The sequence below is a fragment of the Numenius arquata genome, chromosome 10 (assembly GCF_964106895.1).
Source record: "Numenius arquata chromosome 10, bNumArq3.hap1.1, whole genome shotgun sequence".
Classification (NCBI taxonomy): Eukaryota; Metazoa; Chordata; class Aves; order Charadriiformes; family Scolopacidae; genus Numenius; species Numenius arquata.
The window spans coordinates 56,020,312-56,041,698 of record NC_133585.1 but is presented as its reverse complement, the minus strand read 5'-3'; the positions used below and the strand labels follow the sequence as shown (position 1 = coordinate 56,041,698).

Genomic DNA, 21,387 nt, shown 5'->3' with positions numbered 1-21,387 from the left:
TTATTTATTCTTGCTTGAAAATGTATTGTTCAGGATTTCCTTGACAGGGTTTTATTTTTCCCAGTTGCATAAGTAAGATTTGATTACGGCTGTGTCTGTAATGCTAAGGAAAAGCCTTTTATATTGCCTCAGACTTTGACAGTTATCTAATAAATAATTAAAAGTATTGTAAATCTTATTGCAATGGCTTTTCAAGCTGTTACTAGAGAGAGTAGCAAAAAAACCCAAACCAATAGATATTTTTGATCCTGTTTCCATTGATGTAAAATCAGTTAAATTGCTTTCCTATAAATTAGGCTCATGAAGTTGTACAACTAGTGGGATACTCTGAGAAGTCTGGGAAAAGTAGAAGAGACTTGTGATAAATATTTCAGTTCTGATACAAGTTTTATCGACTCTGAGGAAAAATATAATTATCCCCAGTCCTCCTCCTCTTTCTCGTGGAGTTCCCGGAAATTTTAGATCGGGATCATCCTCAATAGATGACCAGAGTTGTATCCGTCATCTCTCTGAGGCATGGTACCATTTCTTTCTTGACTGTTTACGGATTCCATAGTTCCCTTGGGTTGCCCATCCCATTGTTTCACTGCTCATACGCTTAGAAAAATGTTCTCATTTTCTATCTGAAATGCCATAGTGCATATATATATATGCATACACATGCATTTTTTACTACTTGGATAGACTTATGTGATATGAAGGCAATTACTTTCATGTGAGGCATGTGCAGATTTAATTTTCTCTCTCCATAACAAATAGGGAAAGAAAATTCCTTCATACATTTATTGAATGAGAGTTTTCATACCTTTTAGCAGAAATTAATATAAACATGCAAAACCACAAAATGCATATGTTCAAAGCAAGCAGTTCCTTTCCTGCTATGAAAGGAGAAAGTGATAAAACAACTTCCTCTTCCCCCTTATTTCCCAAGGACTAATCCGCACTAGTCCCTGACTTGACTCTTGAACTAATTTTAGATAAAAACTGTTTACCCATATGTCTTCTAAAGGTTGCAAAATACAGAATTTTCAGACAGGGTGCAAACTCCACCAAGTGTAGATATTCCAGGAAAAGCTGAGACTTTTACTGTCAGAAAAAAAGAGAAGTGCTGTTTTGTGCAAACGGCCTCTCTGCTGAAGATAATTTAACCAATATTTTAGGGGACGTGCTGCCCCTGCCGTCCTGCCTGTGGGGATAAGGAACGAGAAGGAAGAACATTATTTGGTTTGTTCTCAAATGGAAATTCCCTTCCCCAAAGAGCAGAAGCGGGTGCAGTCTGAACTGCTGATGTGTTACACTTATTAATCAAAACAGGGTGAAGTCCATCGGCACAGCGCGAGTCCCTGGTGTACAGCCGTGTGTGAGGGGAGTTCAGGAATGATGTAAGGATACCCCGGGTTGCTTTCAGCACAATTTTGCTTCTGACGTGGCCGGTTGCTCTCTGGCTCCCGTATCAGGGAGCACAAAAGGTTATTGTGTGGGAGTTTAGGTGGAAGGTGATGTCTGACTCAATGTTTTTATTCAGCTCATGATCTTTATTTCCCCTTTTATATCTTGCATTGTTTTTTTAAGCTAGATGTGTGACTGCATTCATTTTGAATTTGTGTTGCTCTGCCTACCCATGCTAAGAAATACAATCACTCGCTCCCCATGGGACTTCTTATCTCTAGGATAAGAATAGATATCTCTTCTCCCCCCGAGAACTTTCATGATGGGCTCCGAGTTTGTGTGTGATGTGCACAGACAACATTGTACAGATCCTGGATGGAATATTTAGGTAGACAAAATTCTTAATATACTTTAAAAAATGATAGAATTACTTTATCCAAAATAATACTTCTCTCTAAGTAAGAAAACACGGTGTTCCTCAGGGGTCAGTACTGGGACCAGTGCTGCTCAATGACTTTGTTGGTGACATGACAATGGTTTGACTGTACCCTCAGCCAGTTTGCCAATGACACCAAGCTGTGTGGTGTCGTTGGCACACTGGAAGGAAGGGATGCCATCCAGAGGGACCTGGACAGGCTGCAGTGTTGGGATGATGCAAACCTCATGGGGTTCAACCAGGCCGAGTGCAAGGTCCTGCACCTGGGTTAGGGCAATCCCCACCACAAATCCAGGGTGGGCAGAGAATGGCTGGAGAGTAGCCCTGAGGAGAAGGGCTCGGGGGTGTTGGTGGATGAGAAGCTTAACACAAGCAGGAAACGTGTGCTGGAGCCCAGAAACCACTTGCAGCCTGAGCTGCATCCCCAGCAGCGTGGCCAGCAGGGTGAGGGGGGGGATTCGGCCCCTCTGCTCTGCTCTGGGGAGACGCCCCTCCAGTGCTGCCTCCAGCTGTGGGGCCACCAACATCAGAAGGACATGGACCTGTTGAGCAGGGCCAGAGGAGGCCACAGAGATGCTGGGAGGGCTGGAGCCCCTCTGCTGTGAGGACAGGCTGAGAGGGTTGGGGGGGTTCAGCCTGGAGAAGAGAAGGCTCCGGGGAGACCTTAGAGCCCCTTCCTGGCCCTCAAGGGGCTCCAGGAAAGCTGGGGAGGGACTCTGGATCAGGGAGGGGAGCCATAGGAGGAGGGGGAAGGGTTTGACACTGAAAGAGGGGAGATTGAGCTGAGATGTGGGGAAGAACTTCTTTGCTGTGAGGGTGGTGAGAGCCTGGCCCAGGTTGCCCCGAGAAGCTGTGGCTGCCCCATCCCTGGAGGGGTTCAAGGCCAGGTTGGAGGGGGCTTGGAGCAACCTGGTCTGGTGGGAGGTGTCCCTGCCCAGGGCAGGGGGTGGCACTGGGGGGGCTTTAAGGTCCCTTCCCACCCAAACCACTCTGTGTTCTGTGACTTGTAGGTTTGTGTATTAAAATAAGCTCCTTTTATTTAGTAAACATCTAGCATATGGAGAATTCTTGTTCCCTATTACAAATGTTACTGGATTAAAAGATGCTTGAACGCTTGAATTAAAGGGTGTGCTTAAATATTTTTGCAAATTATAGGATTGACTTGATGTGACTGTGAAGTCTTGCCTGAGTAAACTAATAGCAGTGAGTATAAACACTGAATAATTCAGATTTGGACACAGTTCTTCCCCGCAGACACTGAGTGGCTTATGTTCTTTATCCACTTAGTTTCCTGTGTTAAGATGTCAAGCAGTCTCTTAGCTTCCTTTGACTTATATGGCAAACCCAATCTTTTTACCATGTCTACTGAATTATAAATAATGTTCATCTGAATTATAAAAACAAACCCCCAAAAGAAAACCCCAAAGACCCTGAAACCAGAACCTGTTGTGCTGTGGTTTGTTGTTTATCATTTTTAGCAAGTTCCCCTATCCATTGCGTGCAGCAGTAGTGCAGAACTCCTACTGCCTGTTCAAATTGATTCACCGCTAATGTATTTTGCCAACAATACCCCCTTTTTCTTCAAAATTATCGTACCTGGCAACGGTACCAACATGGCTTATCCAGAGCGTTATTCTGTTACACGTTTGTACTGAGTATACAGAATGCTTTTTTATTTTCTTGTCTCAGCCTCATCCTCTCCCTTTTGTGCCATCTGCTGAACAAGAGGGTTTATTCTCCTTCTGTCGTGTCTGTAATAGAAGCAGGAGCTGCTTTAAGTGAGGTGTTCTTGAACTCTCAGTTATCACAGGTATAGAGTACCTTGTTTCCTGGGAGACAGTAACATCCCTGAGTGGGGCTAAAAAAGCCTTCCAGGGCATCTGAGATCTGGCCAAACCAGTGCTTTATCTGAATGGCTGTAATATCTTACTTTTCCATTTTTTTTATCTGAGTATCTATGGAGAAGCATTTTGAGACGGTGCATTAAAACCCTTACAGTAACACAAAGCTAAGCAATGTAGAGATGTTAACTCCAAAACCAGTGTTTTAGGAAAAAGCATCTAGCATATTTTCAGAGTGTTTCTTACATTAAGTACTGAGTTAAAACTCGGTGTAATTACTCTGTAATCACAAGGGTTAGGCAGCACTGCAGGAATCACACAGTGCTGTTGGGCTTCCCATGCAGTGGAGCATTCTGGTGGGATTTTTGGGCCCAGACTGAATATATGTGTCATTCTCAGGCTTTTGGGTTCTTCCCCTCTTCCTGCCCCCCCCCCCCCCCCCCCGTTGAAAAATCAAAATCCAAGTAACTGCACTAAAACTTCTGATTGTCGTTAGTTTCTGGGGTTATTTATGCTGCAGTTGTAAACCAGCCTCAGAGGGAGTCATGATCAGTGCTTAGAACTGGGATGGGTTTATCTGTCACTTTTGGGTGAGCCTCCTTTTACATCGAAAGAGGCCAAAAATCTACCTTTGGGCTTTTTCTCTCTCTCTTCCCTACAATACTTTATCGCCCTGATGTGCTTTCTGAATTGCTGTTTTGCCCTCAGGCAGAACAAACAGTACAGGAGGGTTTATATCTGTCCAGCGATGGTTTAAAGGAGCCTCCTCTGGCCAGTAACGGGACATTAAACTCCTCCGTGCTCTTTGTCACCAGAATTTTAGTATTTCTTGCATTGGGAAGTTTCCATTTGTCACCCTGGCATTTTAGGTAAACTTTTGGATAGCCCAGCTCCAAACCAGTGTGAGTGATGGCAATTTCCATCAGCCACCTAGGAAAGCAGTGACAGAAGAGAGTTTTAATGTGCTTGTGATCATTTGTAATGCCAAGGAGACTCACATCATACACAGAAATTTTCTGTTCAAAACCCATCAGGCCTATGGATTATCCAAAAGTCATACTCCTTTTTTTTTTTTTTTAATCCTTATCTTCTAAGCCCTCTATTTCTCTCCTCCCGAGGTCACTCATAAGAAATGGTCCCTTTTCACCTGAGCTCTTTTAGAGAAATTATCCAATGACTTTCAGCTGGTAGATGCCCACCTGAGCCCTGGCTAACTAGGAGGAGCTGCGGCGTCAAGGAGAACAAGCAAACAAGAAAGCTGGGACAAATATCCGTGGGGTTCATAAAACCCCACGTTAAAGCCTCTGTTAATGCTGTATGTGTGTATTTTAATACAGCGTTAGGAAGGGGTCATGCTTCACCCCTCCTCATGGCCCAGCCCCCTGTGTAAGGGCAAAAGCAATTTCTGAACTGCAGCTGGTCAGCTCGACGTGAGAGAGTTCAGCCCGTCCCGAGCTGCTCCAGGTGCCGACCACCACCTCTGGGTTTTGGGCTTATGCCCAGCCGGGGGGCTCCCTGGCCGGGGAGGAAGCGTTGGGAGGCTGCGTTCAAAGAGCTTGTCTTCAGTTCCACTAGAAACTGCAATAGTATCAAAAATACTCACCTGCCAAAATGGTCTCCTTTAGGAAAAGCAAAGGAAAGAAACTACTTTTCTTAATACAGGGTGAATAGCTGGAATATATATTTTTGTTACAGGTATTTTAAAAGACATCTATTAGCAATAGTGCGTCTTACCATACAGGTACTTTATTCTGGAATTCCTATTATATCAGTAGGTACCTGGATAAATCACTTAGTAAAAGCAAATTAAAGTAAGTGCTTTGGGTGTACTTAGAATATGTGTTGAAAGAGAGGGGCTAAAATTCCTGTGTCTTGGGGGCAGGATTACATCAGCTTATTGTTAGTGTATGCTGCAACAGAGCTGATGTAAGGGTACCACGGAATCTCGAGCAGTGCTCTGGCTCGTCAGCTGCTTCTTTAGCAACACAGTTCCCCCCATGTGTGGTATGAAATCATAAAGACTCACATAAAGTCTTAGTCTCGGATTTTGTGTCGTGTTACTGTTACGTGCATGTTGGGGATGTTTGAAAATAAAAATGACAGGATAGCTGCTAGAAAAAAGATAACATAAACAAAGAGCGTTTCATAATACAAACAAACTTTTCCTCTTGTAAGTAATTATTAATTATTTTAATAATTAGTTATTTTTGATAAGAATTTAAATGAAGTTGTAATTATATGCGCACGGCTTGGGATAAAAATTTATTATTTTATCTGCAAAAATTTCTAAAATTGAGTAACTCTAGAATCTATAATTGCATATTCTGTGTTTGTAATGTTTTGTGTGTAGACATCACCGGATGCTTGTAGGGCACCGGTGGCTGTTTCTCTGAGCTGGTGGTGTCTTTCCTCATCACCCCTCCTGCAGCTGCTCCTCGTTAGCTGGGGATCCGGTGGCCCTTATCGCATCCACCTGGGAGCGGGTTCATTTCTCTGAAGAGCTCAGGGAAGAAGAGACATTTTCTCAGGAGGGGGCCCGGAGGGAGAGGGACAGAGAGGTTATAAGCTGATCAATTAGATGTGGAGGAAAACGTAGCTCCTTGAGAACCTGAGTAGGCATGAAGGGCTTAGGAGCTCTGGAAAGTTCATCCTCTGTGAGAAGGCGGCTAAAAATAGTTGAGAAGAAGGAAGGCTTTCATGTTCCGTTTCCCTTTGAAGCGGCTCTGTTTGCTCCCCGCTGGAAGGAATGGAGGTGCAGTTTCTGGAGGCAGGTACTGAGAGAGCCGAGGAACCGATGGTGAGAACTAACTTGGGAATGAAAAGCTGGAGTGGAAACTCCGTGCGTTGTCAGGGAACGAGCAGGTGATTTCTTCAGGGAGCCGAAGTGACCAGTTTCTGATACCAGATCAGGAGCTCTGAGTACATCTGGCTGCTCCCTTGGAGTGCAAGGGTTTGAGGAGCCCCCAGCAAAAGACTTGGTGTCCTTCCTGGTGTCCTGGAGCGCGGGGCACCCTGAGCCCCAGTGCTGGAGGTGGCTTGGAAACGGCGGGTGGGGAGGAGGGCTGGAGTGTAGGGTAACTGTATGACTGGGTTCTTTGTATCAATTAAACCAAATATTGCTGGAATGGATCTGTTTGTTCATACTTCTGCTATGGAAGTGTGATTCTGATGCAAAAAGATCTTAGCTTAATTTACAGTTTAAATTTTTATGGATATAATGGCTTTAAACTGATCTCGTCTCTGATGGAGACAAAACGAAAGAAACGAAAGCTGGATGGACTGGGTGAGTCGAGAGAGACTTTTGAGTCCCGTTATTTGTACCTATTTGTATTTTTCTATCGGAAGTAACAGGAGTGTCCTGAAGACACCGCAAGCAATCCCTTAGCGATGTTCCAGGCACAGAGAATCCATTGAAGTTCAGCCTGACTGATTTTTGTCTTTTAGTCCATTTTGTGCTATCAGTTTGATGCAAACAACTGTTTTGTTTGATTGCAGGGAAAGGGGAGCATGGAAAGCCGTACCCCCTTACGGAGGAAGACCACGATGACTCTGCTTACAGGGAAAATGGCTTCAACATCTTCGTTAGCAACAACATCGCGCTGGAGCGATCCCTGCCAGACATCCGGCATCCCAAGTACGTACATTGTTCCCTGGACTACTTGATTTTAAGTTTTTTATTTTTGTATATTTCTAAACCACTTGTTTTCCTGGAAGGTCAAATATGAACCCTCAGCCAACAAAAAGTGAGCATTTCCTTAAATAGGAAATGGAAAATTTGTCACTGTTGTTAAATCACTTGCTCTATCTGTCTTTTAAACTGACCTCTCATCTGATTAGTAACACATTAAGACTCTAGAAGGCCTCTTTTAATTAGAGAATGATTTTCCTGGAGTTTCTTGGTAGTGATTTGTTAGGCAGTGGTAAATAACATTTCACATGGTTTTTCAGGTTCTCATTTGGTAATAGCTGCGGATCTTTGGGCTGTGGGGCAGGGTGACAGGTTGCATAAAATTTTTGGCTAAATGTTTCTTTTGGCTTTGTTGTGTAAAGATGAAAGCAACTTCTTTATGTGGTGTTTTTCCCCTTCTTTACTTGGGCATTATACAATTAGCGTGTGGGCGAAAGGTACAGGAGTGTGACAACACTAATTGTCTCCGTGACTAGGTTTGGATTTACCTTTGGGTAATTCCCTTTATCATACGATCTTTCAGGTGAGGGCGTCTCCTCACTTCTTCTCCTGTACAGCCTTGCATGAATTTGTGTGAATTCAGAGAGGGAACAGAACTCGAGAGCTTGACGGAAATTCTTGGTGGGTGGGAAGAGAAACATCATGGTAACTAATGCTTTTTGTTCCATCAGATGTGGAACTGTCCCTCTCGAAGAATGAGCAGTCTATATATGTTTGCACAGGAAGATTTTGAAAAAAATAATTCACAATGGAGGAATTAACAAGAAATATTTAAAAAATAATATTTTGTTGGAGGTGTTTTCTATTTAATTGCCATGTAGTGTTTTGAGAAGACCCTGTTTATCTGTTAATTTGTATATATTAATATTGTTTGCATAGAATTAAGTCAAAAGAAATATTTTTATATATAAGGCGTGTTCTTTAAATACTTTGTTTGCCTTCAACTTTGCCAAGTTACCTGAAACTATTTATAGAGAGTGCTTCCAAGGAGTTTGAGTTCTACTGTGTGGCTGCACAGCATCAAAGCTGTGTTAAATTGCCCTGTTGGCATAACAAATATGCTCATCAGGCGTCCTTCTCTGTGAGCGATGCTGCAGAGGACAATTACCAAACAAAGAGGAAGCTGACATGTTTATCCTCCCTTCCTGTCTTTCCGAGTTGCTCTTCTGGCAGCTTGTCTCCTGCCCACTGTTGTCCCCGCAGTCGGTGACATTTCCCTGCGTGTCCCCAGCAGCCATGTGAGCCATGTGTTGTCAGAAGTGACAGATTAGGGACAAGTCAGTGCCACTGCAGCCCTTCTCTGTCCCCACCAAGCCTTGGGTGACTGTCACTGCAGCGTCTAGTTTGGGAAACTCGATCCCTTGGGCTTGGGCATCACTTCCATGTTCCCGTTCAGCCGGGTTCCTGTGGCGTCCAGTGATGTCCCTCATGGCCCATGGTCTGGTGTTGTCCTGAGTGAGCTGACCTGTCGTGTCCTTCTAACCTTCCTTATGTTAAAAGCTTGTAACAGGAGGAGTCCATTAGTTAATTGATCTTATCAGTGTAAGGATAAAGAATGCTCTTGTGCTGAGTTTGCGTGTGTCGTGCAGTGATTGAGGTGACAAAGCTGGGCTCCTGACTTCTGATGGCTCCACCATGCGGGCTGCTCTCGGAGGGCACTTTGCTTGTGGAGATGCCTGTCCTCTCTTCTGAAGCTTGTGTGAGATGGGAAGTAGTTCATACCTCAAAAGGCTGCTTTTCAGACACTCCTCAGCAAACTATAACTTCTGTGCCAGGAAAGGGTGTTCTTACTGAAATAAAGCTAGAGGACGTTACTCAAGTGAGGTGTGGTGGGCAAGAGCTGGTTTGGTCACCTTCTGAGTATTGTAGAGGACTTGCTTTGTGGAGCTTCTAATGGCCCTTCAGCTTTCAAGTGTCATCTTTTGCATATTTGGGGGTGTGTGTGTGTACTATTATTATAGACCAAGCTCTTGATCTTCTGTCTGTATTTAGTGCATGCCATTTGCACAGGGGCTTATCTCTACTGAAGACTGATTTCCTGAAAATGTTGGCTAGGATTTGTTTTAAAGAACCAAATAGAATGGTTTTATATATATAGTTGGTAGAGAAAATTCACAAAGTGAACCTTCAAATACAACAGAAACTGAGTGGTGAATCTTGTAGTTTGGCTCAAAATGTATTTAAATTGGAAGAGCAGCTACAGGAGTTTCTGCGCTTTTCTGAAATCACTTTATTGAAACACAAAAAAATTTACTTCAGAATCTTCAAAGAAATTTCAAGTCCCACTTCTAAGTGATTGGTTTTCTGGGAAGTATGCAAAGATAGCAGAAACCCAAAACTTGCTCTTTTTCATCCAAATGAACTTTCTCCTTCTTGGTCTCTTTGGAAACTGGGCTCAGGATTTGCAAAACGCATCTTCTGGGAGGGGCTAGGTGGAAGTAAACACTTGCTGAGATGATGGTGCTCTGAGAGATTCAGATTTTCAATTTTTTTTTTAATAATGTTCTTGGGTTTTTCCTTTAAGTGTTATATATTTAAAGCATTTCAGCAAGATGTATTCAGATTGATGCTTCTTTCCTTTTTTTTAAGACACTAAAATGTGTCTGCTGTAAAAATCCCTAGAGAAACGAGAGTTAACGTCTGTTTTAAGGCTGACTTAACAGCTTCCTGTGTCCTTAATATGTTTCTGTTGCATTCTTCTAATATCCCCCATGGTGCTGCTTTTTCTGTCTCTCGCAGCTACACTTCAAGAGTTGGTTTTTTTTTGCCGTTTCTGAGTGCTCCTTGATGTCTTATTTCTGTCCCACTCTCGTGCAAAAGTCTTCTCACAGTGGATGCTCTCACCAGGTTACATCAGCTAATTCTGTTCGTTGCCCAGGATCATCTCCTGCCTTTAAGTTAAAAAAAAAAAAAAAAAAAAAACAAAACAAAACAAAACCACAAAAAACAACAAAACCAACCAAACAAAAAAAGGTTTTTTATTTTTTCTTTAATTCCAAATGAAAATCTGAAACAGGATTATCATCTCAGTTCATTGGGATTTCAGGACTGATTTAGTGAAAATAAGAGTTCTAGTCGCCTGAAGTAGAAGGCAACGTGATGAGTTTTGGGTGGTGCTGAGAGCTGGCAATGGAATTACTATTTAAGAGTTAGAAGTTCTGTACCAATACGAAAAAAACTTCGAACCCCACAAGATTAGTATTGTTTGTTTTTTCCTTTTCACCTTCCCCATGCTGCTTTCTGTAGTCTGGAATGCAACAGACCAGGTAAAGCTAAGAAAAATGTTGTTTTCTGTTGTAGAGAGACAAATGCTACTTATTCTAATCATTTAATATAGCACTTACCATTAAGTCTTCTCTCTTCAACATTATTAAATAATCTGTTGTTCATACCGGTTTCATTCAAACAAACAAAACTGGATCTGGTTTGCGTTTTGAATAGAGTTCAAAATGGGGTTTTAGTGGGGCTTGGGGGAGTGATTGCAGTCACCTGGTCTCAGCAGTGACTACAGTACGTACACAGGGGTAGATCCCGTTTCAAACCCCGATGTCCTTGTAAACTAGAGCATCCCATTTTTTAGCTTTTCATTCTTGAATCAAGGAATTCAAGTTAATTCCTGATAACAACAGGGTTGGGGGCATTATTATAATTTAAAATCTTCCAAGGTTTTGCTGTGTTTGTATGGCTGGATTTCAACGAGTCTCCTTTTATCTAGAAATCGTAGATTATTTGTTGATAATTTGTGTAGTCCCAGATCAGACGCACAGTTCCTTGGTGGTTTGCCTGAATAACCTGTCACAAGAAGTCCTATCCTTTTTAGGTTTCCATGGGCAAAAAGGGGTCCATTCTGTACTGGAAGTGTTCATGTTGTACCGTGAGGGTGCCCGACCCGTTGTGGCGATGCCTGGTTTCAGCAGGCGGGGGCTGGAGTCAGGGTTTCCCGGTGCTGCTGCTGTGTGAGCTGCCGGCCCCTCGCCCTCCCTCCCAGCAGCGTTCCTTTTCAGAAGGCTGAGCTATGCTCATGGTGGCTTTTGAGTTGGTTTTTTTACACATTAAATTTTCCACAGGCCTCAGAAGAAATGCATTTTCATATTTGAAGAAATATGGATGTTTAGCCAAAGGCTGTGAGATCCTCTGTGTCCTGAACACTAATGAGATTTTCTTTCTTTTTCAATAATAAAAAAAAGCAAATTTCACTCCACCTGTTCTGCCGAACTGAAACTCTCCAACTCTCCCTCCTTGTCAGCAGCAGAAGCCGAGGGAATGCCTGAAAGGTTCTCTCTTACAATACTTGAGTGCAGTCTGGTTGCCAGCCCTTGTGTTTTTAAAAGAGGCTACAATGGGTATGTGATGGGATGTCTGAGGGGGATTGGTTCCGGGTTTTTTGTTTGGCTGTATCTTTCGTGTCTTTAGAACAGTTGCAGAGTTACCGTTAGTCCTTAGTTATGCTTCAGTGAACTTTGCAGAAAGACTAGAATGACTAGTCTAACATGGGGAAGGGGTACATAATATAAATATTACAGTTAAAAGTCATGCAGTAGTTCGCATCTGAATGTGCTAAAGTTTTCCAGCATTGAATGTATTTGATGACTTTCTTTTTACAAATACAGCGCATTTGTCACAGCTTAAGCTAGGTATATAGTCCTTAAAATTTGACAATGAATGCTCGGTGCAGTGCTCCAGCAGAGATCCCGGTGAGTTCCTGGCACTCTGCGCTCTCACGGACAGCTACGGCTTGTCCTGCTTCGAGGCACTAAAAGACAGATGGTTTAATCTGAAGTCCGCTGAACCTCACAATATTTAGTGAGGCTCACGGAAGTAATTAGTTGTTTGACTCGATTATCTATTGAATTTTTGATTGCTCACACCGCTTCTTAAACCAGCTTGTGCCGTTGCTGAATAACGTAGCGAAGGTGGAGAGTCAGGGGGTTGGAAACGTTATGGGTGATGTCCTTCCAAGCCCCACCAGGTTGTCCTCTGCAATCGCTTCAGGGCACCTCGGTCAAACCGCAGCCCCTCAAAACGGGATCAGGAATATTTCATACTCCAGAAAACTCGTGGCCGCCTGTCCCTGCTGCGCCGAGTGTATCGATAGTGACAAACGACGTGGAATAATCCCCAGCTGCTTTCTGGGTCTCGTTGGTGGCTGAAGGTTGGTGGCTGCACTCTCGTCTCTTGGGGAGAAGCAGAGGTGGAGAGAGCCCAAGGCTGGTAGGGCTGGAAATAATTTGGTAAAAGAGTAACCTGCTTATACCCGTGGAAGGAAGTGGCTCTTGTGTAAACGTTTAGATGCCTGGTGCGTTACCGAGAATCCAGCAACGCCTCCCAGGCTGCTGAGAAGACAGCAGTAAAGAGAACTGTGAAATCTAAACCCGATAGGGACAGGAGCACGAAGGGTGTTCACCCCCCGGCCAGCTCTGTGCCTCTGCGACGGCCAAGTCTGTCAGCGCTTGGCAATGGCCAAAGCCAGAGCTTTTAACTCCCAAATACCTCGCTGAAATTGGAAGGTACATGTAACGGCACCAAGGTGTGCGAGAAGCGTGGAGTGTTCTGGGGATCTGTTCCTTTGCAGTTCACGGGTGAAAGTGATGGTGTTACATGCCGTTAATTTGATAGTTTCGTAAAAAAACTTCAGTATACCTTTTCTTATATATCCATTCTTGCTTCGCAGAATCTTGTCAGAGTTGGAGGGGACCTCTAGAGATCATCTAGTCCAACTCGCTTCCTTTCCAAGCATATTTTCATACCATTAGGCCCGTGTCTGATGTGAATTCTCCTGAGGCTGGGTGCTTCGAGGGAGGTGACGTTTCAGCTCTGCCGTTAAGCAAACAGGCCAGGTGCCAGCGGAGCGCTCCCGTGGGCGGCAGAATGAGCTGCTTCACCGCGTGTAGTAAGGACAGCAAACGTGCAGCGAGGCTGGCCTGAAAAACCAAATTCTTTCGATTTTCCTGGTTTAATTACAAGCGACCACGTGAAGGTTAATGTCCCGAAGGCCGGGCTGGCCCCAAGGGGTGGTGTCAGGCGTGAGAACCTGCTGATCCTGCCGGACCCGTGGTCCGTGTGTCCTGTGAGCACTGTCCCAGCGGCTGTCCCACACCCCCCTGCTGTGATTTTGGCGGTGCAGACGCTGGTCTCGCCTGCTATTTAACCTCCCGTACCGCGTACTGGAGATGGCTTTGGGAGAGGTGTGAGCCCCGTCACGCGTCCCTGTGGAAGGGATGCGGGAGACGTGCAGGTAGATCCCAGAGGGAACATCTTTGTTCCTGAAGGAGCTTAAAATGCGCTTTGAGATGACAAGAACCTGAGGTTCTCATCCTCTTTCTTATCCTTTGGTCAGGAAAATGAACCCAGACTCAAAAAACCAGGCTTTTTATGGGTCATGTTAAGGTCTGCCTGACTCTTGAGAGATAATCAGATAAGTCTGCTTGGTGTGAATAAATAGATTTTGAGTACATTGATATTTCTGTAATTTTTTCTCTCAAAAAAGTCATTTGGGAATGTGTGTATGAGTATATATTAGATAAATTGGGCTGCTTGCTGCTATTTTGGAATTCATAGATTATAAAGTGCAAGGCTTAAGCTAAAATATAGTATTAAGATGCTTCCTGATATAAGCTTGCTTGTGGGGGATTTTGAGACAGTATAAAATTACTATATGCATTCGTGTGTTTTCCCAAGCTTAGATTTAATAGATATGGGTAAGTAGATAAGTTTGTTAAAGCATGTCAAAGAGTGATTGTTTTCAACTAATTTTTTTTAGGTTTTGTTAGGTCTTACCATGAGCGGTGATGCTTTCGTACCTCACTATTGTGTAAAGCAAACCTTCGCAACCCTAAACGCGCTCTGTGTCGTAAGGACCGTCTGCCCCCTGTGCACTTCCCTGGGCTGGAGGAACCTTTTGGTTTGGAGGGTGAAGAGAGGCAAGCCCTTGACTTCGGTTTCTTTGAAGCCACGTGGTGTTGCTGGAGAGATTGTCCCGACAGACCAAAATGATGCCATTTGACCTAAAGTAACAAGCCCCTAGCTGGGCGACGGCGAGGCCCGTGCTGCAGGAACCCTACCTAAATAGGCAATGCCCTGTGGTCTTTAGTTTCCATGGCGTGTTGGTTGTGTATTTACTAGCAATAACACAAACTATTGCTACTATACAATTTAATAATTCTCTCTTTTTTTTTTTTTTTTAATGAAAATAGCAACAAAGTTTTGGAGAGGACTTATTTGTCCTAGCAGGGAAAAGTGCTGTGACATTTACTGGGGGCTGTGCCCAGCGCTGCCTGCCTGCCTCCCACCTGGGAAAATAAAGATTGCTTTCCCCTCCATCAGCTCACGCCCGGGCTAATTTTCCAGCCTTGTCAAAAGGCAGCAGAAATTACCGGCTATCACTGCTTTATCAGGCTGGGCTGACAGGGCTAGATTGGAACAGAAACAGGGTGCGAGGCAGGCTTGTTGCTGGGAATCGAATGCTTTGACGAGCTCAGACAATTACTATGTAAATCTGCCCCAGAAAGTGTTTTGTCCTGGTGGCTTTGACCGGGGCTTGTCAGGAGCCGGTGGGTGCTGTGGTTCCTTTAATCATGGGGAAGAAAAGGTCAGATCTGAAAAAGCAGCTCGGCTAAGAGAGCGTGTGCTGGCAAGGGCACTGAAAAAAATGGAGAGGAAAAAAAAAAAGGTTGAAAATCTTCCTGTTTTCTCTAACTTTCTCTGGCAGTCCCTGTAAGAGAGGGGAGTTGGAGGTGGGCTACTGCTATGGTCCAGTAAGTGCTGTGGTGGGCTACCTTGCCTCCTAAACGCAGCGAAGGGGTGTCTGAATTCAACCTCTGATTTAACTTCTCCGGTGCTATTATCTGTCGGAAAAGGCGGTGAAGGAGGCGGTTGATGTGCGGGAGACCCCCAGCCTGGGAACTGGCCACGGCATCCCCGTGGGCATCCCTTAATGTGCCTGAAATACCACTGCTGGTCTCTCCGCGGGGTAAACCAATTGCTGCTGCCAGGAACTGGTGTTTGCTGTGAAGGGCCTGAACTGGAGCCAGCCCCGCGCTCCTTCCGCGCTGTTTTAGAAGCCCATTCTCTTTCATTTGCTCTTCTGCAGAGGCAGCGGATTTCTGCATGTTTCTGTTAGCAGAGAAACCATGAAAACAGAGAATTTTGCAGTTCTGCATCTTTTCTGAAAGATCTAGTATGATGTCTTAGGACTCCCTCCCCAACTTACAAACTCATCAGTGAATTAAGCAGAGCTATCCCTATACCTTGAAGTAAAAGGATGCTGCTCTTTATTTCTGCCCAGTAGAGCAGGCTGACCTCAAAATGGGATCATAATGGTCTTGGGACTCTGGGCAGTGAGTAACAAAGCCGTGTAATTGTAGCTCTGTTCCACTACCTCTCTTTGCCAGTGGTCCTCTTTCAACTTGTCTTTTATTAGTATTAGTGCCTGCTGCAAAGACCTTCCAGGTGATTCTGTGATGGGTTTTCTTTTTCTTCCTCAGGCAGGTAGGTATTTCAGGAATAGGGGAGCCTCTCGCTGTTCTTTAACCTTCTAAACATCTCCCTGCAACTTTGAAACTGCCTCTAAGAGTGTCTTGTTCAGAAACTCAGTTTTGACTCTTGTGTCAGCGCAGCAGAGTAATTCTGTATCTCGAAGGAATTATCAGTATTAAGCGCGTTTTAAAGTTGAGTTAAAGGTTGTGACAGTGAATAAGCCTTGAGCTCCTGGGGCAAGATACGATAGCAAACTGCTACATGCAAATCTGGTAGGAAAGTTTCACTTTGTCAATTATGATATATTTAACATTTTTCACTATACAAATTATTTACAATAAATTCTATCTTACCTTCTTGCAAAGAACTTTGATTTCCCAGCAGCTGCTTTTGGGTGGCCCTGTGGAAGGTGTGTGTGTGCGATGAACAGAATTGTGCAGCTTTCCCAGTTCAGTTTGTCAAAACAATAATAAGCAACACGCTTGAATGGTACTAGGGTTAGTGCTTAGTCATAGACCTGTGAATGGAAGGGCGAGAGGAAGAAGGTTCTTTGGTCAGAGATAGTGAGGAGGCACTTACTGCTTTGAAAGTAATTTGGAAATAGCTCAGGCCCTGGTAGAGAAGTCCTCTCTTTAGAAATGTCATCTGAAAATATCTAAAGGACACATTTAATGATGTAGTATTAGTCTTTGATAAGAAATATCAGATATAAGTTCTGAACTATCTTGGAGAGAAAGACAAGATTGATCAAGGATAGCAATTTTTGGAAGCGTAATTCCAGGTTCATAACTTGAGTCATGACAATAATCTTGAAAATGTCATTGTATCGTCATTTGCTGCAGGCTTTTTATACGTATGTACAAAAGTATTTGTGTCTATAAAATACTTTTCTGGCAGAGTCCAAATTGCTGAGGCTATTTCCTAATTCTGAGGATTTGTGCGAGGGAAATGCACGATGCCCCTTGCACCCTCTCCTCTTCTCCACTCCCTTTGCTCTGAACACTAAGGTAACAGCTTCCCAGGTGTGAGCTCCTTACCTAGCAGCGTGGCCGTTGCTCATCGTGGTTATTTCCTTCCTGGGTATTTCTACTAACACATTTGTATATCATTCTCAGACTTAACACAGGAATTATTCTGAGATTTAAGAGCTTATTATTTAATAAGTTTGCAGAAATCTATTGACATTTATGCTAAGACATTGTCATTCTTGTACCCTTAGCTACTGAAGCTGTTACTCAGCACTGTTCCGCACGTCAGAGTGCCTCATTAACTGCAAGAAAAGACACATCTTTAGGAAAGTGTCTGTAGTACTTTATTAAGGTTAATCTGTAGTGTTTGATTTAGGTTGAGCAGAAAATACTCATGGTCCATAGGAAGGACTTCTCTAGTTTCAATTGTCAGGTGGTTCTACCCCCTTGAACATTGTGCATGCCATGAGTCCTAGATACCTACTGGTGTTTCTTCACCCCCTCCTGACTTGTTGATTCAGGATCTGAAACCCGCACTCCTAAAATAAATGACCTTGCTTTCCGAGCTCTTAAAATAATCTCTCTTTATGGCAGCCGCCTTTTCATTTTGAAAAGCACAGCCAAAAGACTAGTTACTATTTGACTGTCTGAAAAGTTCCACATTTTTAAGTGTCATGGGCAAGTGCATGGTTTAAAAATGCAAAAATTTGAACTGCACACTTTCTTTAAATTAAAAGAAAAAAGAAAACATCTACTTAACACAATAGACCTCCACTTCCCAGTTTGCCTTTATAACGGTACTGGAATGCAGTAGGCTTACACTGTAGTAGCAAATTATTCTGGGTCAAGGGGTGACTTGCCGTATGGAGTAATGGTGAGTTAAGGTTCTCCCTTGTCCCCTGGACATGTTCGGAGTGCAAGCGGTTGCTGTGAGTGTGTTTAGAGATACCGTTAGGAGTAACTTGTGTATTAGTTATATCTTCATACCTGCTAAGAGGAGGAGAATAGGCATATGAGTACAGCAGTCATGCCTGATACAAATAGTCCTACAAATACCTAGAGCAGCAAGAAACCTTATCCAAGGTCAGATGTTGTCGCTGTGGAAGTTAGTAGTAAAATACAGTCCCTACTTCCAAGAAAGAAGGTAAGTATTGGGAAGAGGTTCTGTGAAATTAGAAGAGGATTAATAGTGTGAGCAGAATAGTCCTAATCGCCGAAAGCCACCGTCTCTTGAAGCTCTGAAGAGCTGGCACGTTACGTGTGTGTGGTGGGACTGCGTGGTGTACGGACAGGAGAGAACATTCCCGTGTATTGCTGGATCCCAGCCCTGGCTGTGAAAGGGACAAGCCACTGGGATTCAGCCCCTAGTCTGGCATTCTGTAACACTGGGAACAATCCCGGATCTGGAGAATCCCCTCTGGAGAAGAGCGGAGGCTGGGGCTGTTGGGTTGGGATGTCCACCATGTGCAGGTGCCAGCAATGCCGGGCGCTGCTGAGGCTCATCTCCAGGACAGCTTGGTGCGCTTCTGAGCGAAACAAATGGATCCTGCCCCAAATGTTAACATTCCGCTGAGCTGTTTGGTTATCTGAGGAAACGCAAGTAGGGAGGAAAGGATGAAAGTGAGCAAAAATGTAATGAATAACGTGCTCTTAGCATCCTGAAATATTTATCCCCTTATCAGTATGGGCACGATGGCGAGTACCTGCACGCAGCCAGGGCTGATTCCTGAGAACGCTTTCGTGGGAGTTACAGTGATCAAAGCTGAAGCGAAACATCGGTTTGGTGTTACTAATTCCAGGTAGACTGGTTTAGTTCCCTGCCCTCAGTCCCATGGGCAAAACTATCTAATTTCCTGGCAGGTTGTTATTCTGAGACTGCGTGTGTGTTTCTCCTACCATGCCTCTCGTTCAAACCAGCCCTCGGAGCTCATGTCTGCAAGTGCTATCTGTTTCTGAAATGATACACGTTTGACAAAACTTTCCACTGAAACTGTGAGGCTTTGGAAAATAAAATCATTTTGCTGAGTGGTATTTGAAATATTTCCATAGCAAGTCAGTTCAGTTCCATTTAACATACATACCAGAATTCAAAAAGTTTTACCTAGTTAATATTAGTGCTCATTTAAACATCGTTAAATTTGGCTGGTAATAGTAATCTGTTGTACATACCACTTTTCCTTTCTATGGTAAAGCTTGCTTTATTTTTTTATTTGAATAAATTTTGGTAAAATTGCATTCTTCAGGAAATAAGAGAGCCTCTGGGATTATAATGTCTCATTTCTTTGGAGAATCAAGAATCTTACTTTTGAAACATTCATTCCACAGGGTAGTTAAACCATTAACCAAATCAATTTGGGAGGGCAGACCTATTGAAATCAGGGTCTGTATTTTGCCTAGGAACGGTTAAAACGCTGTTATCGTGTTAGGATAATTTCGGTGAGAGCAAAAAAGCATGTAGTCTTGAAAGCATGACTTTATGGTGGCTGAAATATAAAATAGTTGTTTATTAAGAGTAATGTCAGAACCTTGGAGCCAGCATAAATAATAAAGCATGGCTGGTTTGAAGCTACAATCAAACTTTATGTCAGCTCCTCTCCAAGTGCACTCTGCGGAATTTTTGATAATGGACCTGTGTTGAAAGAACATCTCTAAAAATCTTTGATGCTGATGCAAAATTGTTGCAGTTAATGGTAAAAGTGTCTTTCTAGTAGTTTATCTGATAACTTCGCTGATGGTTCCCGTTCTTAAACATCATTCTCATCAGAAAAATGCAGATGAGTTGGAATATGAGATAAGATAAATCTATGTATGTCAAGCTTTATGGATTTATGTCAGTTGCTGTTGCGTATAAAAAACCTGTTCTCTTTTCTGCCTAATACATGAATCGTGCACCTACCTAGACTGATTTATGGTGCTTCTGACAGAGTAAAGCAGTCTAGGTAGGCGCAGGATTCATGTATTGGGCAGAATTTAACCTGCTGAAGGCAGGCAGGGAGGGCACCGCTATGAAACTGAACAGACGGTCTTAACAATAGGGTGGTGAAATGGAAGGTTTCATTGTTACGCATCTGTGAATATGACCAGCTCTTTTGAGAAAAGTAGGAAAACGGCATTTTGGTGGTTTGTGGTGCTCTCCAGAAATCCATAGGCAGGTACCTTTGCAATGACTATCAAAGTAAAAGTAAATACAAGTGAAGACTAAAGGTCAAAGTGGAACGACGGAGACTCGTTCAGAAAATGTAAGATGTTTCCCTCTTCTCTCTCCTGAGCATGGCTCTCCTCCAGGGTTAGCAGCGCAATCTGTTCTGTGGGAAGAATGTTTTAAACTGTCCATTGATGTTGCTTCTCCTTCTCAACACTCGGAACAGGCAATTAATCTGAAACCATCGATGAGAGTATCCAAATGAAATGACCTTCCCCATCTATATACACTTCAGGTTACAACATTGACCATGCAAATACACAAATTTCAGTGCAGCCTCTTTCAAAAGGTAGATTGTTATACAGGAGGGGTGACTTTTTTAAAAGAAATCAACATTGTAATGTATTTGAGTGCTTTGGGTGGTATTTTTTGCCCTTTGCCCTAAGTTGTAGTCTGACGCGGGGGGTTCTCTTGCTTGTTTCCACGTGGTGTTTCTGTTTGTTGCCTTGGGGTTTTATGGGGTGGGAGAATTTGCTAGTTTTAAAATCATACTGGGCCTTGAAAATGCTAAAGGATAAATCTAGCTTTCGGGAAAGCATGAGAGCGATGCGGCTGTGTAATAGCTGTGTGTGTTCTAGCCCAAGAAGTGTCACTGTTGGCCAACGGGCGGGGGGGGAGGGGGTGCTCGGTCAGTGGGTTTCTTCATTTGCCAGCTGAAGCGGCTCCGTACTAATCCTGGGCTTCCTTTGGTCTACTTCTTACTACAGATAAGAGAGAGAACTTTTACTTAATTCTATTGCTGCAGTGGATTTTTTTTCTTCTTCCCTCCCAAGATGTTAGAATACGTACCGAGCCTTTTCCGTCACTAAGTAGTGAGCAGTGTTTTCTCCAGAACTTCACATTCCTGCAAAGCAACTGTCCTTTCTCCAGCACGCACATATGTTCTACCAGCAAGCTGCTTGTTTAAAAGTTTCCAAAAGTATTTTTTTTTTTTTTTTTTGCAAATGACTTGTCATTAAATTAATTGTTGCAATGCTTTAGGAAGAAATGTCTGAATTACAGATTTAGACCTTATTTTTGAGGAAAGCATCCGGAAGCCTGATTGTTTATTCACAGCTACACAGCAGTTAATATTTTGCAAATGCAACTGTATGAGCTTTTGGTATTTCTTTGGGACACTTCTTCAATGTGGTAGCTGTACAAGAAATTGGTAAATATTGATTTCTAAGTGATGTTTATACAGTGGAAATGCAAACTAAGCTGCAAATGTATGTAAATCAGCATTATAAGCTAGAGCAGTGTTTGATACACGTAGCTATTCCTTCGGAAGCACAGCAGAGACAGCCGTGCTTTTGTGCTTTTGGTACCTGGAAGTGGCAGGTTGAAGCTTTTTTTCTTTTTTGTTGTTGTTGCTTTTGCTTATCACAAAGCTGGGGTATTTCTGCCTG

At 43.4% G+C, this 21,387-nt stretch overlaps 1 protein-coding gene across 1 annotated transcript in view; it reads left to right on the top strand.

Annotated features, from left to right (window-relative positions):
• The window catches only part of GALNTL6 (polypeptide N-acetylgalactosaminyltransferase like 6), a 358,790-nt gene that overhangs the window by 148,425 nt on the left and 188,978 nt on the right, over positions 1-21,387 (top strand). The window contains exon 3 of the mRNA XM_074154713.1: positions 7,162-7,300. Within this exon, the coding sequence (XP_074010814.1) occupies positions 7,162-7,300 (139 nt within the window). The remainder of the gene's footprint in view (positions 1-7,161; positions 7,301-21,387) is intronic.